Source organism: Saccostrea cucullata, unplaced genomic scaffold (genome assembly GCF_032062105.1).
Source record: "Saccostrea cucullata isolate Sc308-1 unplaced genomic scaffold, CSIRO_AGI_Scuc_v1 ctg1417, whole genome shotgun sequence".
NCBI classification, from domain to species: domain Eukaryota; kingdom Metazoa; phylum Mollusca; class Bivalvia; order Ostreida; family Ostreidae; genus Saccostrea; species Saccostrea cuccullata.
The window spans coordinates 45,120-65,801 of NW_026934104.1; the positions used below are offsets into that span (position 1 = coordinate 45,120).

The following is a 20,682-nucleotide window of genomic DNA, read 5'->3' on the forward strand; positions in this document are numbered from 1 at the left end:
CTTCGGGCTTTTTTTAGAACAAAAATCCCGCCGTACAAATAATTTTGAACTGAGAGTAAATTCATTAAATAAGTATAATAATAAAGTGAAGTGAGAGCAAATTCATTAGATAATGAATTTTTTATAATAATTAATTGTATTTACACATAAATAACAATAATACGTAAAAATTCTGATGATTTAAATGCTAAATGTTTTAAGTATATAAAATTAAAGAACCCATCTTTACAACAGTAATAAAATGGCGTTTTAATATTTAATCTTTAACTATAAAATATGTAACTGAAGTACAATGCCTTGTGTTTTGTATCATTTTATGGCGTTTTAATATTTGTTAAACAGATGTAAAACATAAGAGTTGCAATTAAGTTTGTGAAGGTTCTTTAAGTGCATATCAATCTGACTTGCCCGCAGTCATATTTTTATGGTATGTATCTGATTTAGTAAAACACCAATAACCTTCACTAAAGTAGATAAAAGAATCTTTAACTTTAAAACCTGTACCTGAAGTACAATGCCTTGTGTTTTGTATCATTTTAGGGTATTCTTTTTTTTTCTTAGTTTAGAAAATATCCTACGTTTTTGTCAGTGTACACGTTTGTTTCTTTGGTCTTGCTGTCATGCGATAAGCGATTTGTTCTTAAGGTCAATATACATTGTATTATGAACACTTCACTATTACTCTTGTTATATACATTTATTTTGGATGCCAGAGGAACAAGTATGTACATTTTTTGTACCCACTTTTTTTCTTGGATACCCACTGTAGTATTTACTTCTCATGAGGCATTGGTTTTTACTGCGTAAAATGTATATAAACACGATTTTTTAATCTTGATCTTAAAATCAAAAAGAGTTAGTTCATATTCCTATAATGTTAAAGAAAAGTTTAGCTGTAATAGAAAATCCAAAGATTTGATTTAAGTAAAATTTCTTCAGCATATAGGAGTTTGAGAAGAGAAACTGCTTTGATGCACACGTTCATATCTTCGCCAAGAGTAAGTTGATAATTTTTTTACTCCCACAAATCACTAGTATTTATACACAGTAAACAATAATTATCTTGCAAATATTTTTGAGTTTTGAAAGAAAAAAGTAAAGCTTTTAATAACATTTACAGACGCAGACGTACGTTATGATTGTAACAGATTTTAGTGTTAGTGTAAACTAGGATTTATCAGCAGACCATTAGTGAACAGATTTTGAGGGACACGTTTTGGTCATGTTTAACACTAGTTGACCCAATTTCTAAGATTGAGCAAATTCTCAGGTATAATAGCACTGTAAGGATTTTTTTAATTACATTGATGATGTCTTAACAATTTCGAAAAATTCTGGCGTAAATTTGGTCAAAACATCAATAAATAGTCAAATATTGGACTCAGTTGAATTATCAGAATTCAATCTTTCTCTTTAAAAGGAACTTATAAATTGCAACTAAAATTGATAATTGAATAAACGTTTTTCATTTTCCATTCCTTATGAAAGCATTTCAGCTTTTTGAAAAGCAAAGTATTAATTGAGGTAAGCTATAAGTCTTTTTTAAACTTTTTATTTGATTCCTAAAAATTAAATATGAAATGTAAAAGTACAAAAGAGAGCATGCTTTTACAGCTTAAGTATATTTTAGCATCCTCAGACTAAATTTACTATATTTGAAACCCGGCCTGCAATGTAAAAATGTTTGAAAAAAATAGGTCTTTGGAAAAACTATCTTAATCTTGGAACCTAAACCAAAATGATTGAAAGTAGTGCTTAAATTTTTTTCATGTGATTCCAATATTTTGGTTTATTTTCTTTTCCAGAAGCGCTATCCTGCTCAAGTGGATTACATCAAAAATGTCAATTTACTTCAACAAGCAATTCAACATTGCATTGCGAATGCGTTCCATGTAAGATTTGAATAGTTTTGAGAATATCTTGTAATTGTAAGTCATTGATTATTTTGTCAAAACAAAAACTACACACATGGTTGATCCTTTTAACAGTAACTGCTGACTGGACTCCTTGGGGTTCCTGGTCTCTCTGCAGTGTAACGTGTGGTGAGGGAAATCACACGAGACAAAGGAGCTGTGTAGGTCCACATGGAGCTGCTTGTCATGGAAATTCAACAGATGTACAGCCATGTACAGAAATGAAAGTGTGTCCAGGTGTGAACAAGAAATAAATGTGTGTCCATGTGTAATGTACCCAGATATGGTGAAAATGAGTTTTTTTCAGCTTCAGTTTAATTTCTTATATAGTTCTTTGCAGTTGTTATAATAAATTGTTTACGTGTTTTAAGTAGAAATCATCTAATTCATAAAGAAACATAGCAATTTGTTTTACAAATTAAAATCTGACATTCTTTTCATAGACAGCTACAGTTCGACGTGTAATCAAGACATTGAATATTTCTTTTTTCTGTTATTAAGGAAACTGGAATAACTGGGGTGCATATTCATCTTGCACTGCTACCTGTGGTGGTGGATTTCAAATAAGATCCAGGAATTGCTCAGCAGTAAATGGTTCTTTTTGTATCGGAAATTCCATTCAGTCCTCTACCTGTAATACGCAAAATTGTCCTGTTCCTGGTATTTATTTGTCTATGGCATTAATTCAATAGTTAACTCAAAAAAGTTATACCCTTTGTTCGTGTTCCTTAATGATCTCTTACTTTTTCTTATTTTTTCTCAAGTCAGTGGCAGTTGGTCGGCATGGACTAGTTTTGGCGCCTGTAGTGTAACTTGTGGTACTGGAATCAAAACAAAAACAAGAACCTGTAGCAATCCAGTACCATCAGATGGCGGATCAGCTTGTCCTGGACATGACCAACAGGCAGAAATATGCCGAGAAAAGCAGTGTGCAGGCGAGTCCTTTTGTTTAATAATCCAGGCAAATGTTTAAATTTCGATATATTCTTGAAATATTTTGTTTTTCCTAATGCATTATAAATATTGCCTTTTTTCGTCTCCATTTATTGAAATATATATTTTTAATTATTCACTCCAATGTTAGTCATTGTTTGAGAAAATACATTATCATAATCTTTACTTCACTAGAATTGATTAAATATTTTGTTTTAAGTGGACGGAAATTGGTCAGGATGGGGAAGCTACTCACATTGTGATGTCACGTGTGGTACTGGTTGGAAACTAAGAAGGAGGAATTGTACAAACCCGCCACCTAGCGGAGGTGGAGGGGACTGTGTGGGACTAGACGAGGAGGGAATCCTGTGTTTAAATAAACCTTGTCCTAGTACTGCATTTACATTGTATATTTCAGAATGTTTTACACTACAATTAATTACTGCTAACTAATACTCATTCAATGTTTCAATTTTATTGACGTTGTAATACATACATCTTGGTATCTAATCCCTATTTTTATTTAAGTTGACGGTGCGTGGAGTGCATGGTCCAGGTATAGCACTTGTAGCGTGTCCTGTGGCGGCGGAAACAGAGAAAGAAATCGGACATGTAATAACCCTGAGCCTTCCAATGGCGGTCGAGATTGTACTGGAAATTCCACAATGTCTGAAACATGCAACACCTCAATCTGTCCAGGCAATGAACTTTATATAACTAAAGAGTAGAAAGGGTTTTTTATGCATTAGAGAGTATTTAGTAAAGGTATGTCCAGATAATTCAAATCAAAGTCATAGCTCTTTCAACACCAAGAAGGTTGCAGTAAAGATACTTCCAATAGATAAGTTTTTGTTATTTTTTTAATTTTAAGATGTCACAGCTTATAATAAAGTACTTTCATTTAATGCTCATTGATTTTTCATTAACTTTTGATTAACATTGTTTTACATGCTAGAACTTTAACAAACAAAACATGGTACGAATAAACTTTTTTATAGGTTGGGGTTCTTGGGGGCCATATACTCCATGTTCCAAACCTTGTGGAGCTGGTCGGAAGTACAGGTTCAGAACATGCCAAGGCCAGAACGCAACATTTTGTGACGGTCTTCATTACCAATATGCTTCTTGCAATCTAGAGGCATGTTCAGGTAAAAACAAATAAGCTATCAACGTACTTGTTGAAACCAGTTCTTAAAGTTCCGAGTATCCAATTTATTTTTAAAGAAAGGAATCACTTTTTATAAAGATGATAAAATATTTTTTATTTTCATATATTGTAGTTGATACATGTACATATAGTTTTGTTAATAACCAATATGATGACATTTTTATTTTATTACAGAAAGTTTTGGATAAAAGCATCGATACTATAAATGATATTCACAGTCCATCTTCCATAAATTTTTCCACTTCATCTGTATTTTCTGCTTCTTTGCTTCTAAAAAAAGAATTTTGTTATATTAAAAATAAATGAGACATGTTCAAACGTTCACAGAGAACAAATTTGTGTGACTTTTTAAAAACTAAGTTAAACAGAAAATTGATTTAATCAGTAATAGTACGAACAGAGGAGGACGATTATTGTCTTCTTCATTGACGTCCTCTACTTGCTGTGGCAGTTTTATCATTCTGGTCTCTGGGAGTTTCAGGGAAAGAAGCGCAACACAGAACGTCAAGGAGCCAAAGAGCAGGAAAGGCAATACCTTCCCAAACGTCCCTTCCGCCTGATTAAAAAAAACAGCCGATTAATAAGGCAGCTTATAACTTAAAAACTGCTGTTTAAAATCATATTCATGTATATAGAGCAGCGTTCAACTACATGTAATTATAAGCTATTGAACAGCAGGCATAAATGCCTATGATCGTTCTCTCCATAAATGTAATTATACTATTGAAATTTATCATTTTAACTTTTGCAGTTATTAATAATGAATAATAATAAAGCTGTCATTGATAAATTGTTACCAGAAAAAACATGTACGGAGATATAATGCTTCCAACTCTTGACCCTGCCCCAGACAGACCCAGACTTAAGCTCCGGACTACAGTGGGAAACATTTCTCCAGTGTATATAAAGATCTCCCCAAATCCTGCTGATACTCCAAACTTCCCAATCATAGCAAAAGTGATCAAAAGCCAATTATATGCTGAAAAAAGTGAAATACATGTCAGCTATATTTTTTTTAATGTTTTCTCTGATGAATGTCCAAAATGTTGCATGCATTTACACTTTCCCCCTCACTATGAAGAACAATCTGAAATTAAAATTAGATTTGCATTTCAAGGTTAAGATGTCATGAGTTTCATTGTGTCCTGAGCATGATGCATTTTTTCCGCATACAAGGTTATTTTGTGTCTTTTTTTTTAAGGGAAAGTACCTTTTAATGAAAAAAAAATCCCCTTTATCCAGATAAGGTACATACTTATATCCAAATAATTGATGGATCCGCCTACATCTGAGACGAAACTTCTAGACAGATTTATATATAAACATGTATATATCAGCAGTTTTCATTTTACATTTTAAATTACTTTAGAAAATACATGAACTGTTTAGATTAGAATCCTGGACATCAAACTCACATTTTTCATGATAGTGTATTTGGTGGAGAAAATCAATAATATTAAAGTGTAAGTAATGAAGGTGATTAGACTTACATTCGTCCAGCAGTAGAATCGGTATCAGGGTGAGGAGACAAGCCACAGAACTACCGAAAAGGACAACCAGGTGCATAGGCTTCCTTCCTGTTTTATCCAGGAGAAAGCACGTTAAGTATCCAAGTACTTCAGCTGTGTTTGACATCGTGAAGTTTGAGAACAAATCCCCACCGAGTTTTCCCAGATTTACAGTTAGACCGTAGTAGATAAAGGCAATGGCAAACCTGTTTTTAACAAAGACAAGATGAAGAAGATAATATTTTAAAAATGTCGTTTTCCAATAATATTTCAATATTGTTTTATTTAATATTTAATTACATGTACATCTAATATGCTATGTCTATGCAATAAATTTTATAGGAGACAACACCATCACTGTCCTCAAATTTAGTTAAGAAACTTCAGAACTTGTGCCCAATCCCTTCGTAATTATATTACGATTAAATATGTTCAAATCACATCAGTTAAGAAAACCTGGTTTAAGAAATATTAGCAAAGTGCTATCGTATGTTTACGTTCAGCTAGAAAAGAAATTGCCTATTACTCCTTCATACACTTCAATGTAGACATCTAAAGAAATCACAAACGAAGGTTTACTTATAAAATGTGTACTTATAAAATATTTTCTATATGTAAACAAAAACAAGGCACGAGCCTTGTTTACATTATGAAGAACTTTAATTTCTGTATCTTGTTTGTTAATCAACAAATGATGTCCAAATTTTTGCTAATCAATAGATGATCCTTAAGTAGGAATTGTAATCATTAAAATTGGATTAAAAAATTTAGTTGAAACTGTGTCCATGTCCCTTTAATAATCAAATGATATCATCATTTTTTTCATACGACAAATCCTCTAATCTGTTTTGATGTTTGCCTTTTAAAAAATTTTATCCAGTAATAAAAATACAAGATAGATATATCACAACGTCGATAATATTTTTGCAAGTCATATTCTCGCATGCTTATATTTAATTTTCATTTTGCTAGAAGGCGTTGGTGGTATTTATTTCGAACAATTTCATAGCACTTTTTTATCAACCCTCATTTGTAATAAAACTTCAAAGTTTTATAAACGCGATGTTTCCCTCACTTAAATACATCAATAGGTAAGATGTATCACTGGACACTTACCAGTTGGCCGTAACAATGAGCCAACGAATGACCAGTTTGCGGGAACTAATAAGCATCTTCAGAATGTGAAGGATTCCCTTATCTTCCTCTTTTTCTAGTTTGACTTTCAACAACGTGATATCCTCATCCAGTGGCGTATTGTTGATCTTGGCCGCGTGCTTTAAGATTTCCATTGCCTCCTTGTGCCTTCCACGAGATAACAACCATCTTGGAGATTCTGGATAAATTCTTGGCCTAGGTATATTAATTCATTTTTGGCAATTTAATGTATTTCTTGGTGAAAATGCTATATTACAGGTCAACTCCATCTAAGCAGAGGTTTTTCAAATCAAGTCATCCATCCATTTATAGCATTATTTGCGAAATTAGAATAAAAATAGGAACAATTCCTGAATTACTTGATTAGTTGATGAGACAAGAATATCAACAGTCTCCTTCAAAATCATTTTTCGCAAGTTCTATGGTGGAAAGAAGGGCTTTGAATTGTAAGCAAATGAAATTGAAGTCAAATCCTGATAAAATTCTTCATACTTATTGTGTTCGGAGATTCACACTGATCATGACAAGGAGCACACGGCGGGTGTGACCGGTCGGCAGGGAATTCTCATTCCTCCATAGCACCTGATCCAACCCCTGATTTTAAGAGGTCCGTGTTCGCTCTTTTCCTGATTGGTATTGTTTCAATGACCTTTTCAGCTTGATTACTGCTCGTTATCTCCTTATTTAACCCTGACTTTTCTGTCATCAAACGACTCTTATTGAATTATTGAAATAAATCTATTGTTATCAAATTCAAGAAACTTTAAACTGATCTAAGAGCCAAAGAAGGTCGAAAAGATTGAGATCTGGGAAGTTTTTATGAACTTCAGTTTATGGCAATACTAGACCATGATCATTTCATTTTATGTTGAAATCAAAAAGGCTTTTTAAAAACTAGTATGAAGAGCACTGACGTTAAATGAAACACTTTTACATTGTTTTAGTTTTGGTTGACGAGGAAAGAATTTCCCGATCAAGTTTCAACATTTGGTTCAACGTAGAAAATGTTCCTATAATATGTTAAATTGAGGTCTACTGTAGAAGAAGTAACGTACCACCAGTAGATGAGGGGTATCGCCATTGGGGTGGCAACTGTTAACTGTAACCATCTCCAGTCTCTGATGAAATAAGCGATAAGCACCAGGATATAGGCTCCTCCACAGTAAACTAGGACTATCAGTGTACCGGATATCAGACGTAAGTGTGGGGGAACAAACTCCAACCCTGGCGTGGAAAAAAACCATAAGTTCCTGACTTAAGTAAAACACTTTTATTTGTTCACTCTACTCAGGAAAAGAAAAAAACGTAAATATTTAAAATTTCTTTTTGTTTTAATCATTTCAAATTTATCCTTTGTATTAACATTTATCTCCAAATTCTGGCACCGTTGTGAAGCTCACGAAAGAAATTCCTTATCCATAAAATTTAGTGTTTCTACTGATATATTTTCAAAGCCTGGCATATAATATATTTTCAAAGCCTTTTTATAACACAATACTCTCCCAACATAGCAAACCCACTTTAGATTTGTTATTAACTGAAAACTGAGAACCTGGGAGAAACACATTAGAAAGAAGGACAAAGATATCATTTTTCATACCATTATGTATCATAATATTAAACTATCTATGACGAGGGAAACAAAAGTATTATGAGTTTTGTATACCCAGTATAAAAGTTGTCCGATATATGGTAGCACCACAAAATCCGTCAAAGAAGCGGAGGGCAGCAAACATGTAGACGGAGGTAGAGAACGGCATGGTGATATTGGTCAGGAACATGAACGTCAGACATAAACAACACTCCAGACGTCGTCCAATTCTGTAAAATACCACAAGTCTCTGGTGAAACTGTAGCTCTACGGATTTGTAAAATCTATCTAGAATATAAACAACATCTGGAGTGAAACATATTTTTTTCAGTTTGACACGCACAGAAACATGCACTCTGACCCAGGAATCAAATCAAAAGAGTAGGAGAAGCGCTTTTACAGAAAAGGGTTTTGAAATATTATAATATTGTAAGCTACCCCAGGGGTGGCTAGTATTTCTGATTCCTCAGCATCTATATAGGCCATAGTTTATCTTCTAAATAAATCATCTTTTGTCAGGATGTACCAGTAATTAAATTTGTTGTAATATAAATTAAACAACCAGGCACCACTCTGTGTAGATTCTTTGTTGAATGATACTCAAGATGGTTGATCAGTCATACTCAGCATTTATTGTATGTGCAGCATCTCATAATCATAACAATACAATATATAAACATCAATATAAAACAGCTGATTCTTCAGAAACACAAGTTTAGGTCGTCCAGTGTGGTAGGAGATTTCTAACTAGGCTAAATATACGTAAATAACATTATAAGTATCTCACCGTTTTTGTTTTCTTCATTTTAACTTTCAAATATAGCCGCCATACAACTAGCTGAAATCTGTCGTAACGTAGTACGCGCTTGCTTATATAACCTCCTATTCCCTGTCACATGACTCGAATTATCCAATAAAATTATGCCGTACGAACTATTAACCAATCAAAAGCTTGTACGGGAGGCTGAGTTCCCACACAAGTTCCCACACAGAACTACTTCTGCCACACAAGCTACCGTACAACATCGTAACTAGTTAAACTATGTAAAATTAACAAGTGGAAATATAACACATAAAATAAGCTTGACTAGACGAATTAATAAATTCCTTCAATGTTTATAAAACATCCCTAGACTGTACAATATATGCAGAACAATGTAGCGTAGGAATATCGTAACTACCGACACTAGCGTACACAAATGTAGTCCCGATAAAGCTGACTGATTATTAGGGCTGAAACGATACGCCCCCTCCACGATACGATATGTATTGCAATACTTGTGTCACAATTCAATTTTTTCAATACGATACAATTTAAGAACGAAACTATTCATAAGGTTAAAGAAAACGTATTCAGATTTACAAAACAAAGAGTAAAAGGTGGTGATACAATAGAAATATACTACCAGTGTTTTGCAATTTAAAAACTCAAGTACTAGCCCACGGGCTAGTGGCAGCAATAAAGTTACCAGCCCACAGTAAAAAGTTATTAGCCCAAATATAGGAACAAAAATTAAAATAAAACAAATGTTGAAAAAAAAATTAATCATTGAAAATGTCAGGGTACTAAGGTCAATCTTTTGAAAATTAAAATTTTATTCTTACTATTAAAATTAAATCATATAAAATTAATGATTATGACAGAAAATAAAAATGAATTTTAAAAAAATATCTGAAGATCTTTCCTTTTCTGATTATTTTGCACTAGCTCATTAGAATGAAAATAAATTCATTTTGTTTTCATATTAAATCCTTAAATACACTAGAAATATATTTCATGTGAATCACACTGATCTTTCAGTTGATTGAGTGATCGTAAATAATTTTATGAAATATCTGCATGTATTTACAATAAACGTAGGAAATTCGGATTAGGAAAAAAAAAGATCGTTTTTGAAGTAAATAAGTCAGGAAGTTAGTACTGAAAAATGGAGAAAATTATGGAGATTTATTGACAGTAGGAGCATGTTGCCTGGAAAATATTCACTGGTTGGGAATTTGATAGCAAAAAATGAGTAAAATACCGTTTGTACTTTAAGTATTACATGCGTAGTTTTAATTTTTACTAGCCCGAATTTACTAATTTGTTAATTGCACATCTCTGATACTTGTGGTTCTGTTGATTAAGAACACTTTATTCGTATAAATAATAGCAGAGGCATCCTACTCTGAAACTTTACCGTCCCAATTTTCTCCCTCGTGTGTGTCAAACTGTTAAAATAAGGTCGAACCCGATCTATTTCAAAGAGTTAACCAAACCCGATTATAAAAAAAACGTATCGAACCGAAAATCGAGATGGTGAATCGAAAATTGAACCGAGCACTTATATCGAACAATATCGATATTTCGGTGAATCGTTTCAGCCCTACTGATTATAAAGTGAATGCTAACAATAAATAACAACTTGTAGCTTCAAATCACAAAACAACTCAAACTAAAAAGTAGAATACGATCCCATATTCATAACTTCAATAGAACAATGCATTACTAGTAAATACATATAGGTCACCAAACCGGAAATGACGATCCGAGTAAAGTATGATGGCTTCCAAAACATGAAAAGTAAAATCCACCCTCTATTCCCCGATATTATAACTCCTACGATATTACATGAAGCGACAACAGGTAAATTATGATGATAATAGCTATTACTAAAATCGTATCTAGATAAGCTGACATATTATTTCCAATAAAATCATAAACGAACAACTTTCCTGGCAGGCACATGTTGAACATAGATTTAACAAGAATGAGAACTGGACGACCGCATAATATTACGTTTACAAATCAAGTGATATATTACAATATGATGGTCATTTTCAGTACATCGTTGTTGCATCATCGAGAAAAGCATTATAATCCCTATTCTTAGTACATTTATATAGGTTTTAAGGGAAAAAAATGATCAAATTAAAGCAGTAGGAGGTTTCTGTTTATAGAATGATGTCATGAAATCAGCAATCAATTCAAAGATTGAAATTTTATATCTTATTATATCCTACCTAGATACCAAGTCGTACTGAAAATGAACCAAATATGTAGGAGGGAATTTTGAGAGTAAAGTCAAAGAATTTTGTGCAGATTTTTCTATATACATAGGCACACTTTTCATCAAAATTAAGGACCAGTAAATAGATAGGAGGACTCTAATTTTGCAGCTAAGTGAAAAGGAAATTTTTGGCAGGAAAGGCATTTTGAAAAAAAAAATCGGACAGACGACAGACACCTTCCAATCTCTAGGGCTCTTCTGGTCCTAAATAGCAGAGGTAACATTAGAGTTTATACAAGGAACACAATACATGTATTTTTGTTATTTTGAAAAACTGAACTGCTAAATTTTCATTAAGATAATTTAAAACCTTATTAATCTTACCTTTGTCGATGTTATAAGTTTAAATTTAATCACAAAGAAATCTGAAATTAAGAAAAAAATGCAGAATATGAACGATAACCCCTCCCCCTTCCCAGTTGTGACAAAGTGATTTAAGATCATGTTTTGTCTCTCCTGCAAGGGAATAATGAAGTGCATCTTCAATATCCTTGTACATGAAATAAAATATTTCTTGATTGGAATAAAAGGTCTTATTGCATATATTAAAAACAATCTTCGTTTCTTTAAGCTTTCACGTTTATTTGACGCTCCTGCGTGGTACATAAGAATCTATAATAAAATTTTCTAACTACAAATGTATTTTTTTAAATTGTGAAGTCATAATTTGTATTTACATGTCCTGTAGTTTTCTTTATGAGATGTGAGCCTTTATAAGCTGATATTCAGCTGCTTTATTATTTTTTATTGATTTATCAGCATGGTGCAGTGGTTAGAGCATTGGCTATAGAGTCGCGGGTTTGAATCACACTATGGGACGTGGAGACCGGTCCTTAGAATGAGACGGTATAAATCATGGTCCAATTTCGCAGTAGGTGTTGACAAGAAAACTCAATAGCTACTCGCTACTCAATAGCACCAAGTGAAGATCTAAATTTGCAGCCATCCACCGGCAAGTGGTGGTGTCTCCATGTTTGTGAACAGGGGCGTAGCAACCGGGGGGGGGGGCAGGGGGGCCTGCCCCCCCACTTTTTTTCCCAACCTTACTTATACTAGAGGAAATGTTAATTGAAAGCCTGGTTGGCCCCCCACTTTTAGTGATGTACCGAAAATGTAGTATTAGAATTGGTACTAAAAGTAGTTGACACTGAGAAAAAGAAAAAGTCTACCTAACCCCCCCCCCACCCCCACGAAATAGGATTTTCGATTTTAGACAATTTCTACCTTTTTTTCCTTGTCAAGTTTTTTCAAGTAGGTTTTAGTTTTTTTTTTCTCTGGCTGGCCCCCCCCCCCACTTTCAAAAACGATGCTACGCCACTGGTGAAAATTTCATGAGGGTGGTGTTCACCAACAAATAGACAAAAAACTTGTCCATGATTTTTAGGTAATGATTTAGAATATATTCACTGCACTACATTTACTTTAAAATAAGGCCTTATTTCTCTTTATATCTTTATATCTTTGGTGTTCTTGTCCCTAAAATTCTACTCCCCTGTATTCTCCTCATATTTCAAAATGTCATTATTAAATTCATTTCTACTATCTTATCTTCATTGTATCTCCCTTTGAAGAATTGTATATTTTTATATACTCACATATCTCCAACTATGGACAAGAAAACCGTTGATGAAGCATAACCAATGAAATAAGTCATCATAGCATGGGGGCGGATCATAGTTCTGTCACACACCAGGTTAAACTGAAGGGGTGAAAATATAATAACTGTATTCATGTATTGATATTAAGTGATATATATTTAATGTAAATGATTCATTATATTAATAGATCTTATTTTTACACCATGACGTATTAGCTATAATATTTAAGATGATAACTCCCTCTAAGCTAAATCAGACGGTTAGTGCACAGGCACCTGGCGTTACTTATTTTTCTTTTAATAAAAAGATATATCCTTACCTAATAATAAACCTAGGGTATATTTTTTTATCAAAAGAAAAATAAGTAACTTCAGGTGCCTGTGGGTTAGTGTATAGTTTTCCACTTAAGTATAGTAGCATGGTCCCTTTTCCCGCCCCTATTTTACAGAATTTACTTGAGAATACAGTATTATTTTATTTTCATGGCGTATAACATAGTACTTCTAACTGAAATTGTATACAATCATAGTTAAATGTCGCACTGTCATTAATTATTTTGAATATCAAGAAATACAAGCCATTTTTCAACACCTATCGCGCAGACAAATTCCGGAAGATTTTCTTTCGAACAGACTTCGGGCAGAGACATCAAGTATACATGAGAAGAAGACTTGCTGTGGCTTTCAAATCGACATGTAGATATATATATATATATCTATGACGTATTTTCATAAGAATAGTTATTTCCATTCATATTTCGACTCGATATATCCTAGTGAGCATGTAAAAAAAGATACCTCAGAGTCTTACACATCTGTTCCATATTTGGATATTTTACTAGGAAAAAAAATAATGGTAATCTTACTAATCTAACAATCAAGTTTTATGATAAACGTGACTTAAACTTTTCAATTGGTAACTCTCCTTACTTATGCAGCAATATACCGGCCCTTATCATATGTATATGTCAAGAGTATATATCACTCAATTGAGGCGATACACAACAGCATGCTCTATTCTTATGAAAATTTTCTAAAAAGAGGATCCTGTAAGTTATTGACAAACAAGTCGAAGAAACAAGAATATCGAAGGTCTTGTTAGAAGTCGTCATTAAGTAAGTTCTGCGGTCGTTGACCTTGTATTAAAATACAATTTATCTATCATTGAGTCAAACGCTGACGTACTATTTTTTCTTTCTAATTGCACGTTAGGGCATTATTTACACAGAATTGTCGACGGATTTCCCCGTTATTTCACGATCATGACAAGGAGCGCACGGTCGGCAACTGATCCCACCACTGATTTTTTGGAGGTCCGTATAAATTTGCTCTGCTCCTGATACGTATTTTGTGAATGGACTTTTGAGCTTGAATACCGGTAATGTTCGACCGTTATCTTCATATACATGTATTTCATCAATTATCATATTATACCTGTGAGACAATAGTGTTGGAAAATGTTGATATGTCGTAGACCCACTCTGTACACCTTCCAGCCGTCCCATTCCTGATGATTTCACATTCTTTATATTTACCATCAGACGTTGTAGGTATAGATGAATTTATAATACCCTGGTGGTATTCATTTTGTACAGCATACGTGTCATTTGGCCAGTCCGGAAGTTTACACCTGAAAGTTATTGTTTAAAGCAATATGAGCTGCATTTTTGACGTGGGAAAATTTTGTTGTAAATTTAAATTTGTAATTAATTGTACAAAAATATTTCTTCTGAAACATTTCTAAACTTGATTCTGGCTCTATTGATTATAAGGGTTTAAAGTACATACACATTAATCAAAATAACATATTTTGCCATCAAAATAAATTTCTCAAAAATGCAGCTCATATTGCTTTAATATAGAAGACAGTACTTTATGGTTATGGTGTAAGTTCAGGCGCAGATTCAGGAATTTTTTTTCAGGGGGGGGTTCCACCCCAGTCAAAAAAAAAAATCCAACACAGAATTTTACCTATTACTTTTCATAACAACTTACCAAAGGTCCGCGTTTTCAAGAGGGATCTCCGTTTTCGGGGAGGGGGGGGGGGCAAGGTCACTTCTTACTTGGTTTAGTGTATCAATTTGATATCGCTGCAAATTCCAGGGGGAGGGGGTCCTGAACTCCACCCACCCCACCCCGACCCCCTCTAGATCCGCGCATGAAGTCAACAACTTACAAACGTGCTAAATTAAGAAAACAGAACTTTTACACTTCTCTTTTATATAAATTACAGCTAATGCGAAAAATTTTAAAATGTTCTTGAAAATTGTTGTACTAAGATACTTCTCTATTTTGAAGCATTCAGACATGATTAATGATAAGACCTATATTGCCGATATTAAACAGAGGATCCTTACCTGGCACCTGATCCCACCTCTAATGTTTTCTGAGGTTTGTATTTGCTCAGCTTCTGATTTGTACTGTTTGAAAGGATTTTTGAGCTTGTTTACTGTTCGAAATTTTCATAAATCGTCCCCTTACACTCATCATATTACCATATTTAATGAGTACAGAAGACCATTTCACAGTGGGCTCTAAATTGACCTCTCTTATTATTATTTTTTTTTTTTACAATAGGCCTTGCCGCGGATCAAGGAAGTTACCTAAATAATTATGCATTTCATTATACACTATGGTAGAATTCTCAGTTAACCTTGGTCTTTCAGTAAGGCGTGGCATTCTCGGAGCTATGTAATAAGCGTCTGTCAAATGACGAATAGATTGTCATTGGTTAAGAAACATCAGGAACTTTAAATTGTTGTTGACAACGATGAGACGACTGAAGCCCAACCTGTTTGCCGTAGGAGACGCTGTATTGGTTAATTTCTTCACTCTTTGATTTTTCAACAGTGAATGAAAGCTGTGTAAATTTCAGACGGTAATTTTGTAACGTCGAGAATGCCACGCCTTACTGAAAGTCCAAGTTTAATTAACTGAGAATTATACTAAATTCAATTCAGTCCCACCTAACGCCAGAATTCCTTACCCTGGCGCCACCAAATTCACAATTTTGGAAGACGCACATTTTGTTTTATAAACTATGCAATATGTTAGTTTATTACGAAAGCCCTGAAGGGACACGTCGATTTCTCAAAAAAAAAAGTAAAAATTGGTACGAGATTTCTAATTCGTTCCCACAGATTATCAATCCGTTCCCTTATTTATAATTCGAGATCTCGAATTCAATAATCCAGGGAAAGAATTGTTTAAACTGAGAGAATGAATTAGAGATAACGGATTGTGCAATTTGAGGGAACTCATTGATAATCTGTGAGAACGAATTGGAATTGGTTATTCGTTATAACAGATTGTCATTTCGAGAGAACGGATTGTATAATTTGGTTTACTTTTATACATTTTTGAAAATCCCCATGACCCTTCATGGCTTTCTAGCTAGTGATGAAGTCTTTCTGACGAAAAATTTCGATATATAATCGAAAAAAGCTACATCAAAACCCCTCACTCCGAGGACATTTTTTTTTTTTTTTTTTGGAACAAGGCTAAATCCTTATTGCAAACATGCAAATACTAGTAATACAACTTTATCTCAGAGTAAAGAAGAAGCTTTTTAAAAATTAGCATCGATTACTTTTCATTGCTTTAGTCCCATCTTTCATTTCCAAGGAAGGTAGGGGTCATGAAATTCACCCCTTCCTGTATTGATGTTAAATAAATACTAAAACTGGCTAAAATTGGTTCAGCAGTTCAAGAGCAGCAGCCAATATTATTGAAAAGTTGAACGTTTTCGACCAACGCACGACATCAGAGAACACATGAATAAATACTGATGAATAGCTATAGATCACCTGAGTGAGTGTCTTGGATGATCTCGTCCAGCTGTTCACGTATTTAAAACTTTGGTTTGAAAGCAAATAATTTTTCTTAACGAAATCCAAATTATATTTAAAATACAAGCAATTTCGCCAGATTTCTTGCGGGGTTTTTATTTTACAGCTTTATAAACAAGGAATAAAGTTTATTCCAGTGAGTGTTATCTTTTGATCGGGAAATCATTGAACCTGAAAGCTGGAGAAAATTGGCAGTGTATTTGATAAAGGGATACCACGGTCTTATACCCACTATTTGGGCTATTTATCTACATCTGCATTGTAAAATATATAAATGGGAATGTGTGGGTAAGACGATTTTCAAACTTAAATCTCCATGATCATTTAGTACAAAAAAGTCACAAGAAAGGAAAAATAGATTCCATATTAACTGCTTTCTATTTTTATCATTTAGTTCAGGTTAAAAAAATGAGAGTTTACAGAATAAAAAGATATTTTTTTAATTATATCTGGCCACCCTATGAAAGCATATGCAATATATTTTACACATTTTTAACTTGCCGATGTAAGAGAAATGACCGAAAACTATTTTTCGCCGTTGAAAGATGACCACCCCACCCCCACGTTGAAAAATATAAATGGTAGAAAAGGAACTTTACGGATCAGTTTTTGACTCTAACGCTAACCCTAACCCAAGAGATTGATCCTTGTAAAAAAAATCTTCTATCCCATGCAGCAGACTAATGCTGAGTTGTTTGAAAGATACACATAAAATGCGTGATGTTATAATTAAAAAAAAAATTAAAAATAATGAATTAGAATTTTTCAGCTCAAGATTTTTCTTCCTTTTTAGTAGAGGTATCTGAAATAACTGAATAAAGAAAAATCGTATTAATACCGTTTCAAGCATTGTGTTCTTTTTTGTGTCACTCAAAAGGATAATCTTTTAAAACAATAGCAAACCAGTGTAGTCAGATCAGTAAAAAATGCTAATTTAATTCGATTTTTTAAGAAAAAAACAAAAATGCATTAGAAAGAGATGAATACAAGCTTTTTTTACTCAACATCAACTGTTTTGTATATTTAAAAAAACTGCTTTACACATTGTGTTTTATAATACATTCTGTGAATATTCAGCAATCAAACAGTGATGGTGAAAATACGTACCTGTATGACTGGTCACCCAGAAAAAATACAATAATGGGGGTGCTGAAAGAATTGAAAAGAACGGGAAAGAAAAGCACAACATAAAGTCGAAAATGAAATTTTCCAAAGTTGCCAAGTTTCTTGATTAGATCGTCGTAGTCCATTTTTATATTTGCTGCTGTTCCCGTCTTTCGTACACTTTTTCGCACAGACTAATCACCGAGTCCAACGCAACATTGCGGAGTAGGCCATCATTATAAGAAGAGTATTTTAAGGGTTTAAAATAAAAAGTAGAAAAAGTCTGTGTTTTCTTAATGTAGGTATAAAACTTTAAAACATGTATACATGTACATGAGTTTTGACAAACCTAAATATGCAGCATAGATCATAAGAATCTAAATACATGTACATTATAGATTTTAATGAGTATTCTTGGACAGTCAGACCATCATCTCTTTTGTTATCAATTTCAAAAAAATGTTTTTAAAAAAATTAATGATAATGACTTCATTTGTTCATTTTTTTGTATGTTTTGTTTTTGTTTAATTTAATAGAATTTTTTTTCACTCACACTTAGACGTGGTAAATCCGCTTGCCGGTGGAAAGCTGCAAATACATGTACTAGACCTAAATTCCACACTCAGGGCCTCTGGGCAGTGAGAAATCTATTTCGTACCAGCACTCTCCGCGACACGAAACCTCGGTTTATACGGATTCATCCAATAGACCAGTCTGAACGTCCCGCAGTACGGTTCAACCAATTAATTTACTCCTCACTTAATTCGCACTCTGTACATGTAACCGCAATGCCACGCGGGCGACTTACTATTTATGTTTTGTGATTACTTCCGAAAGGGTGCGTTATAACTTTAAAAAGCTATTTTTATTTGTTTCACAAAATACAGTTTGACTTGTAGTGCGATTTTGAGTTCTATAGGCCAATGAGTAACAAATATGTTCCTCGATTCAGGTTACATTGCCATTCAGATACTCTGCTACCTGTTCTTGCGTTTGGTTCGGTGTATGTAAAAAAGGAAAGCAAGCATGATCGGTGACATTGTAATGTTGTATTATTTATATTTATCGGCTATTTCTATAGGAGAGAATCAGTAGACGTTATCGCATCAGTGGAGTCGTGAAAAGAGGCAGTCAGAAATGACTTTTTGCTTTAATAAAATCGTCGATTTTAAACCGACCTAAATTAATCGAAATTGACTGATTTATGCTTAGATGATTTTTGAATATTTATGTAGTCGACTGAGAGGATTTTAATACTATTTAGCAGGAAAATGATTCACAATTTTTTTTTCTGAAATGATAATTTTAAGCTATTTGGAAGTTTCGGAAAATTCGGACTAAATTAATGTTCTTCACAGCTGAGCTGTGCATAATTGCTTTTATTTGAAAAAAAAGTATCCATTATTCATTTATAGCTTTTAAAAGTTTCGAATGTCCTTAGGAAAAAAATATTGTTGGTTCTGTACAGAAAGACGATATCCTCGACTTCTCACGATCGCTTCAACTTTGTCTCCATTTTAAAATTGCAATGTCCTTACGAGAGAGAGAGAGGCAAAATAAAAATCCATTCTCTTAAGGAATTCAATGGTTTTATTCTATTCATTAAAAAAACTGCGTAATATCTAAGAAATAAACAGTGTTTATAAATATTCTGTTGATACTTCTCTGCTTTTCTAATATCATTTGTTTCCATCACATACATGTACACAGAAAATCCCGGACAATTATTGTTCTGGATCGAACTCTTTCTTGCTCTTTTTCTCTGTTGTTTATGAATTAATGAGATTTTTTTTAAAGAGGATCATTGATTTAAAAATAAGTCTATAAAAATGCTCCAATCACGACAAAGGTTCTTGATTTCTATGTTGTTTGTTGTTTGTTTGTTACATGTACGACAGCTAAGTGCTTTATACTGTGAGCTTATTACCTTGCACTGCCAAATGCTCACTAAAAACTGTCAAGGCCTTTTTAATTGCATCACTTATTATGTTGCATGTATTCTTAATAGATTGGCTTCAAAATAATAAAATTTACAAAAAATGTTCAAAGAATAAGAATTTAATATTACCTTCTGAAAACCAAAGAAAACTAACTTAAATATTTCGTGATACGTAATGTAACCCAAAAGCTATTTTTGACAGAGGAAAAAGGACTTGGTGTCACTTACTAATATAACGACAAAAATGCAGAAAAAAGAATCAAAATCCATCATTAACTCTTTTCATCTAGTACAGGTCATCTTTTTTTCAGAGAGGGGAGGGGACATAGTTTTCTGGGTAACAATAGCCAAGAAAAACATAGTAGTTAAAAACCACTTGTTAAGTAAGCCTAAAGGATGTAAAAATTACATGTGTGTATATATGATCATATTTGCAAGAAACTATATACCTGCAAACAGAAACTGCATGATAAAAGAGGTCAAAGAATGACCTACCAATTCAGCGTCTTTCGAGGAAATGCCTTTATCTTCTTACCCTTATATCCCATGCTGTCTGCTGAAAATATTTGGACAATCAATTTCCAAGCAATGGTGGTTCTAGAAATCTTGAAAGGAGGGATGGGGGTCGGGATAGGGGTAGGGGCCCACAGTCACACATAAACCTATTTCTTTTACATCTTATGTATATTTTGCACAGAAAAGGGGAGCCCCCCCCTAAATCCACAAAACCCACACACCACTTTGTGACCAAATTGTTTCTACCAAACGCTTGAAAATCAGTAAAACAAAAACAAATGTATATTTTGATTTCATAAGTTAACAAAAATATTAAGACACTAAAAAAATCAGCCGGCATAATTTTACGATTATTCACAT

The 20,682-nt window shown here is 33.3% G+C and overlaps 2 protein-coding genes and 1 long non-coding RNA gene across 3 annotated transcripts; 2 read left to right on the forward strand and 1 right to left on the reverse strand.

Moving 5' to 3' along the window:
• Positions 1-657: 657 nt before the first annotated feature.
• LOC134239953 (uncharacterized) lies at positions 658-2,145 on the forward strand. The gene is made up of 3 exons (XR_009986324.1): positions 658-721; positions 1,806-1,892; positions 1,989-2,145. It is a non-coding gene; the product is annotated as an uncharacterized LOC134239953 (long non-coding RNA).
• Positions 2,146-2,825: 680 nt separating this feature from the next.
• Positions 2,826-4,323, forward strand: LOC134239960 (coadhesin-like). The gene is made up of 5 exons (XM_062722091.1): positions 2,826-2,874; positions 3,067-3,237; positions 3,375-3,545; positions 3,845-3,994; positions 4,189-4,323. Exons 1-5 carry the CDS (start codon positions 2,826-2,828, stop codon positions 4,200-4,202), a joined length of 555 nt encoding a protein of 184 aa, XP_062578075.1. The 3' UTR covers positions 4,203-4,323.
• On the reverse strand, positions 4,196-18,053 carry LOC134239954 (organic cation transporter protein-like). Its single transcript, XM_062722086.1, has 10 exons — positions 17,871-18,053; positions 14,350-14,545; positions 12,914-13,017; positions 8,344-8,498; positions 7,733-7,901; positions 6,639-6,872; positions 5,505-5,728; positions 4,812-4,993; positions 4,413-4,570; positions 4,196-4,284 (listed from the first exon to the last, which is right to left on the reverse strand). The coding sequence occupies exons 1-10, from the start codon at positions 18,011-18,013 to the stop codon at positions 4,227-4,229; spliced, it is 1,623 nt and encodes a 540-aa protein (XP_062578070.1). The 5' UTR covers positions 18,014-18,053; the 3' UTR covers positions 4,196-4,226.
• Positions 18,054-20,682: the final 2,629 nt, after the last annotated feature.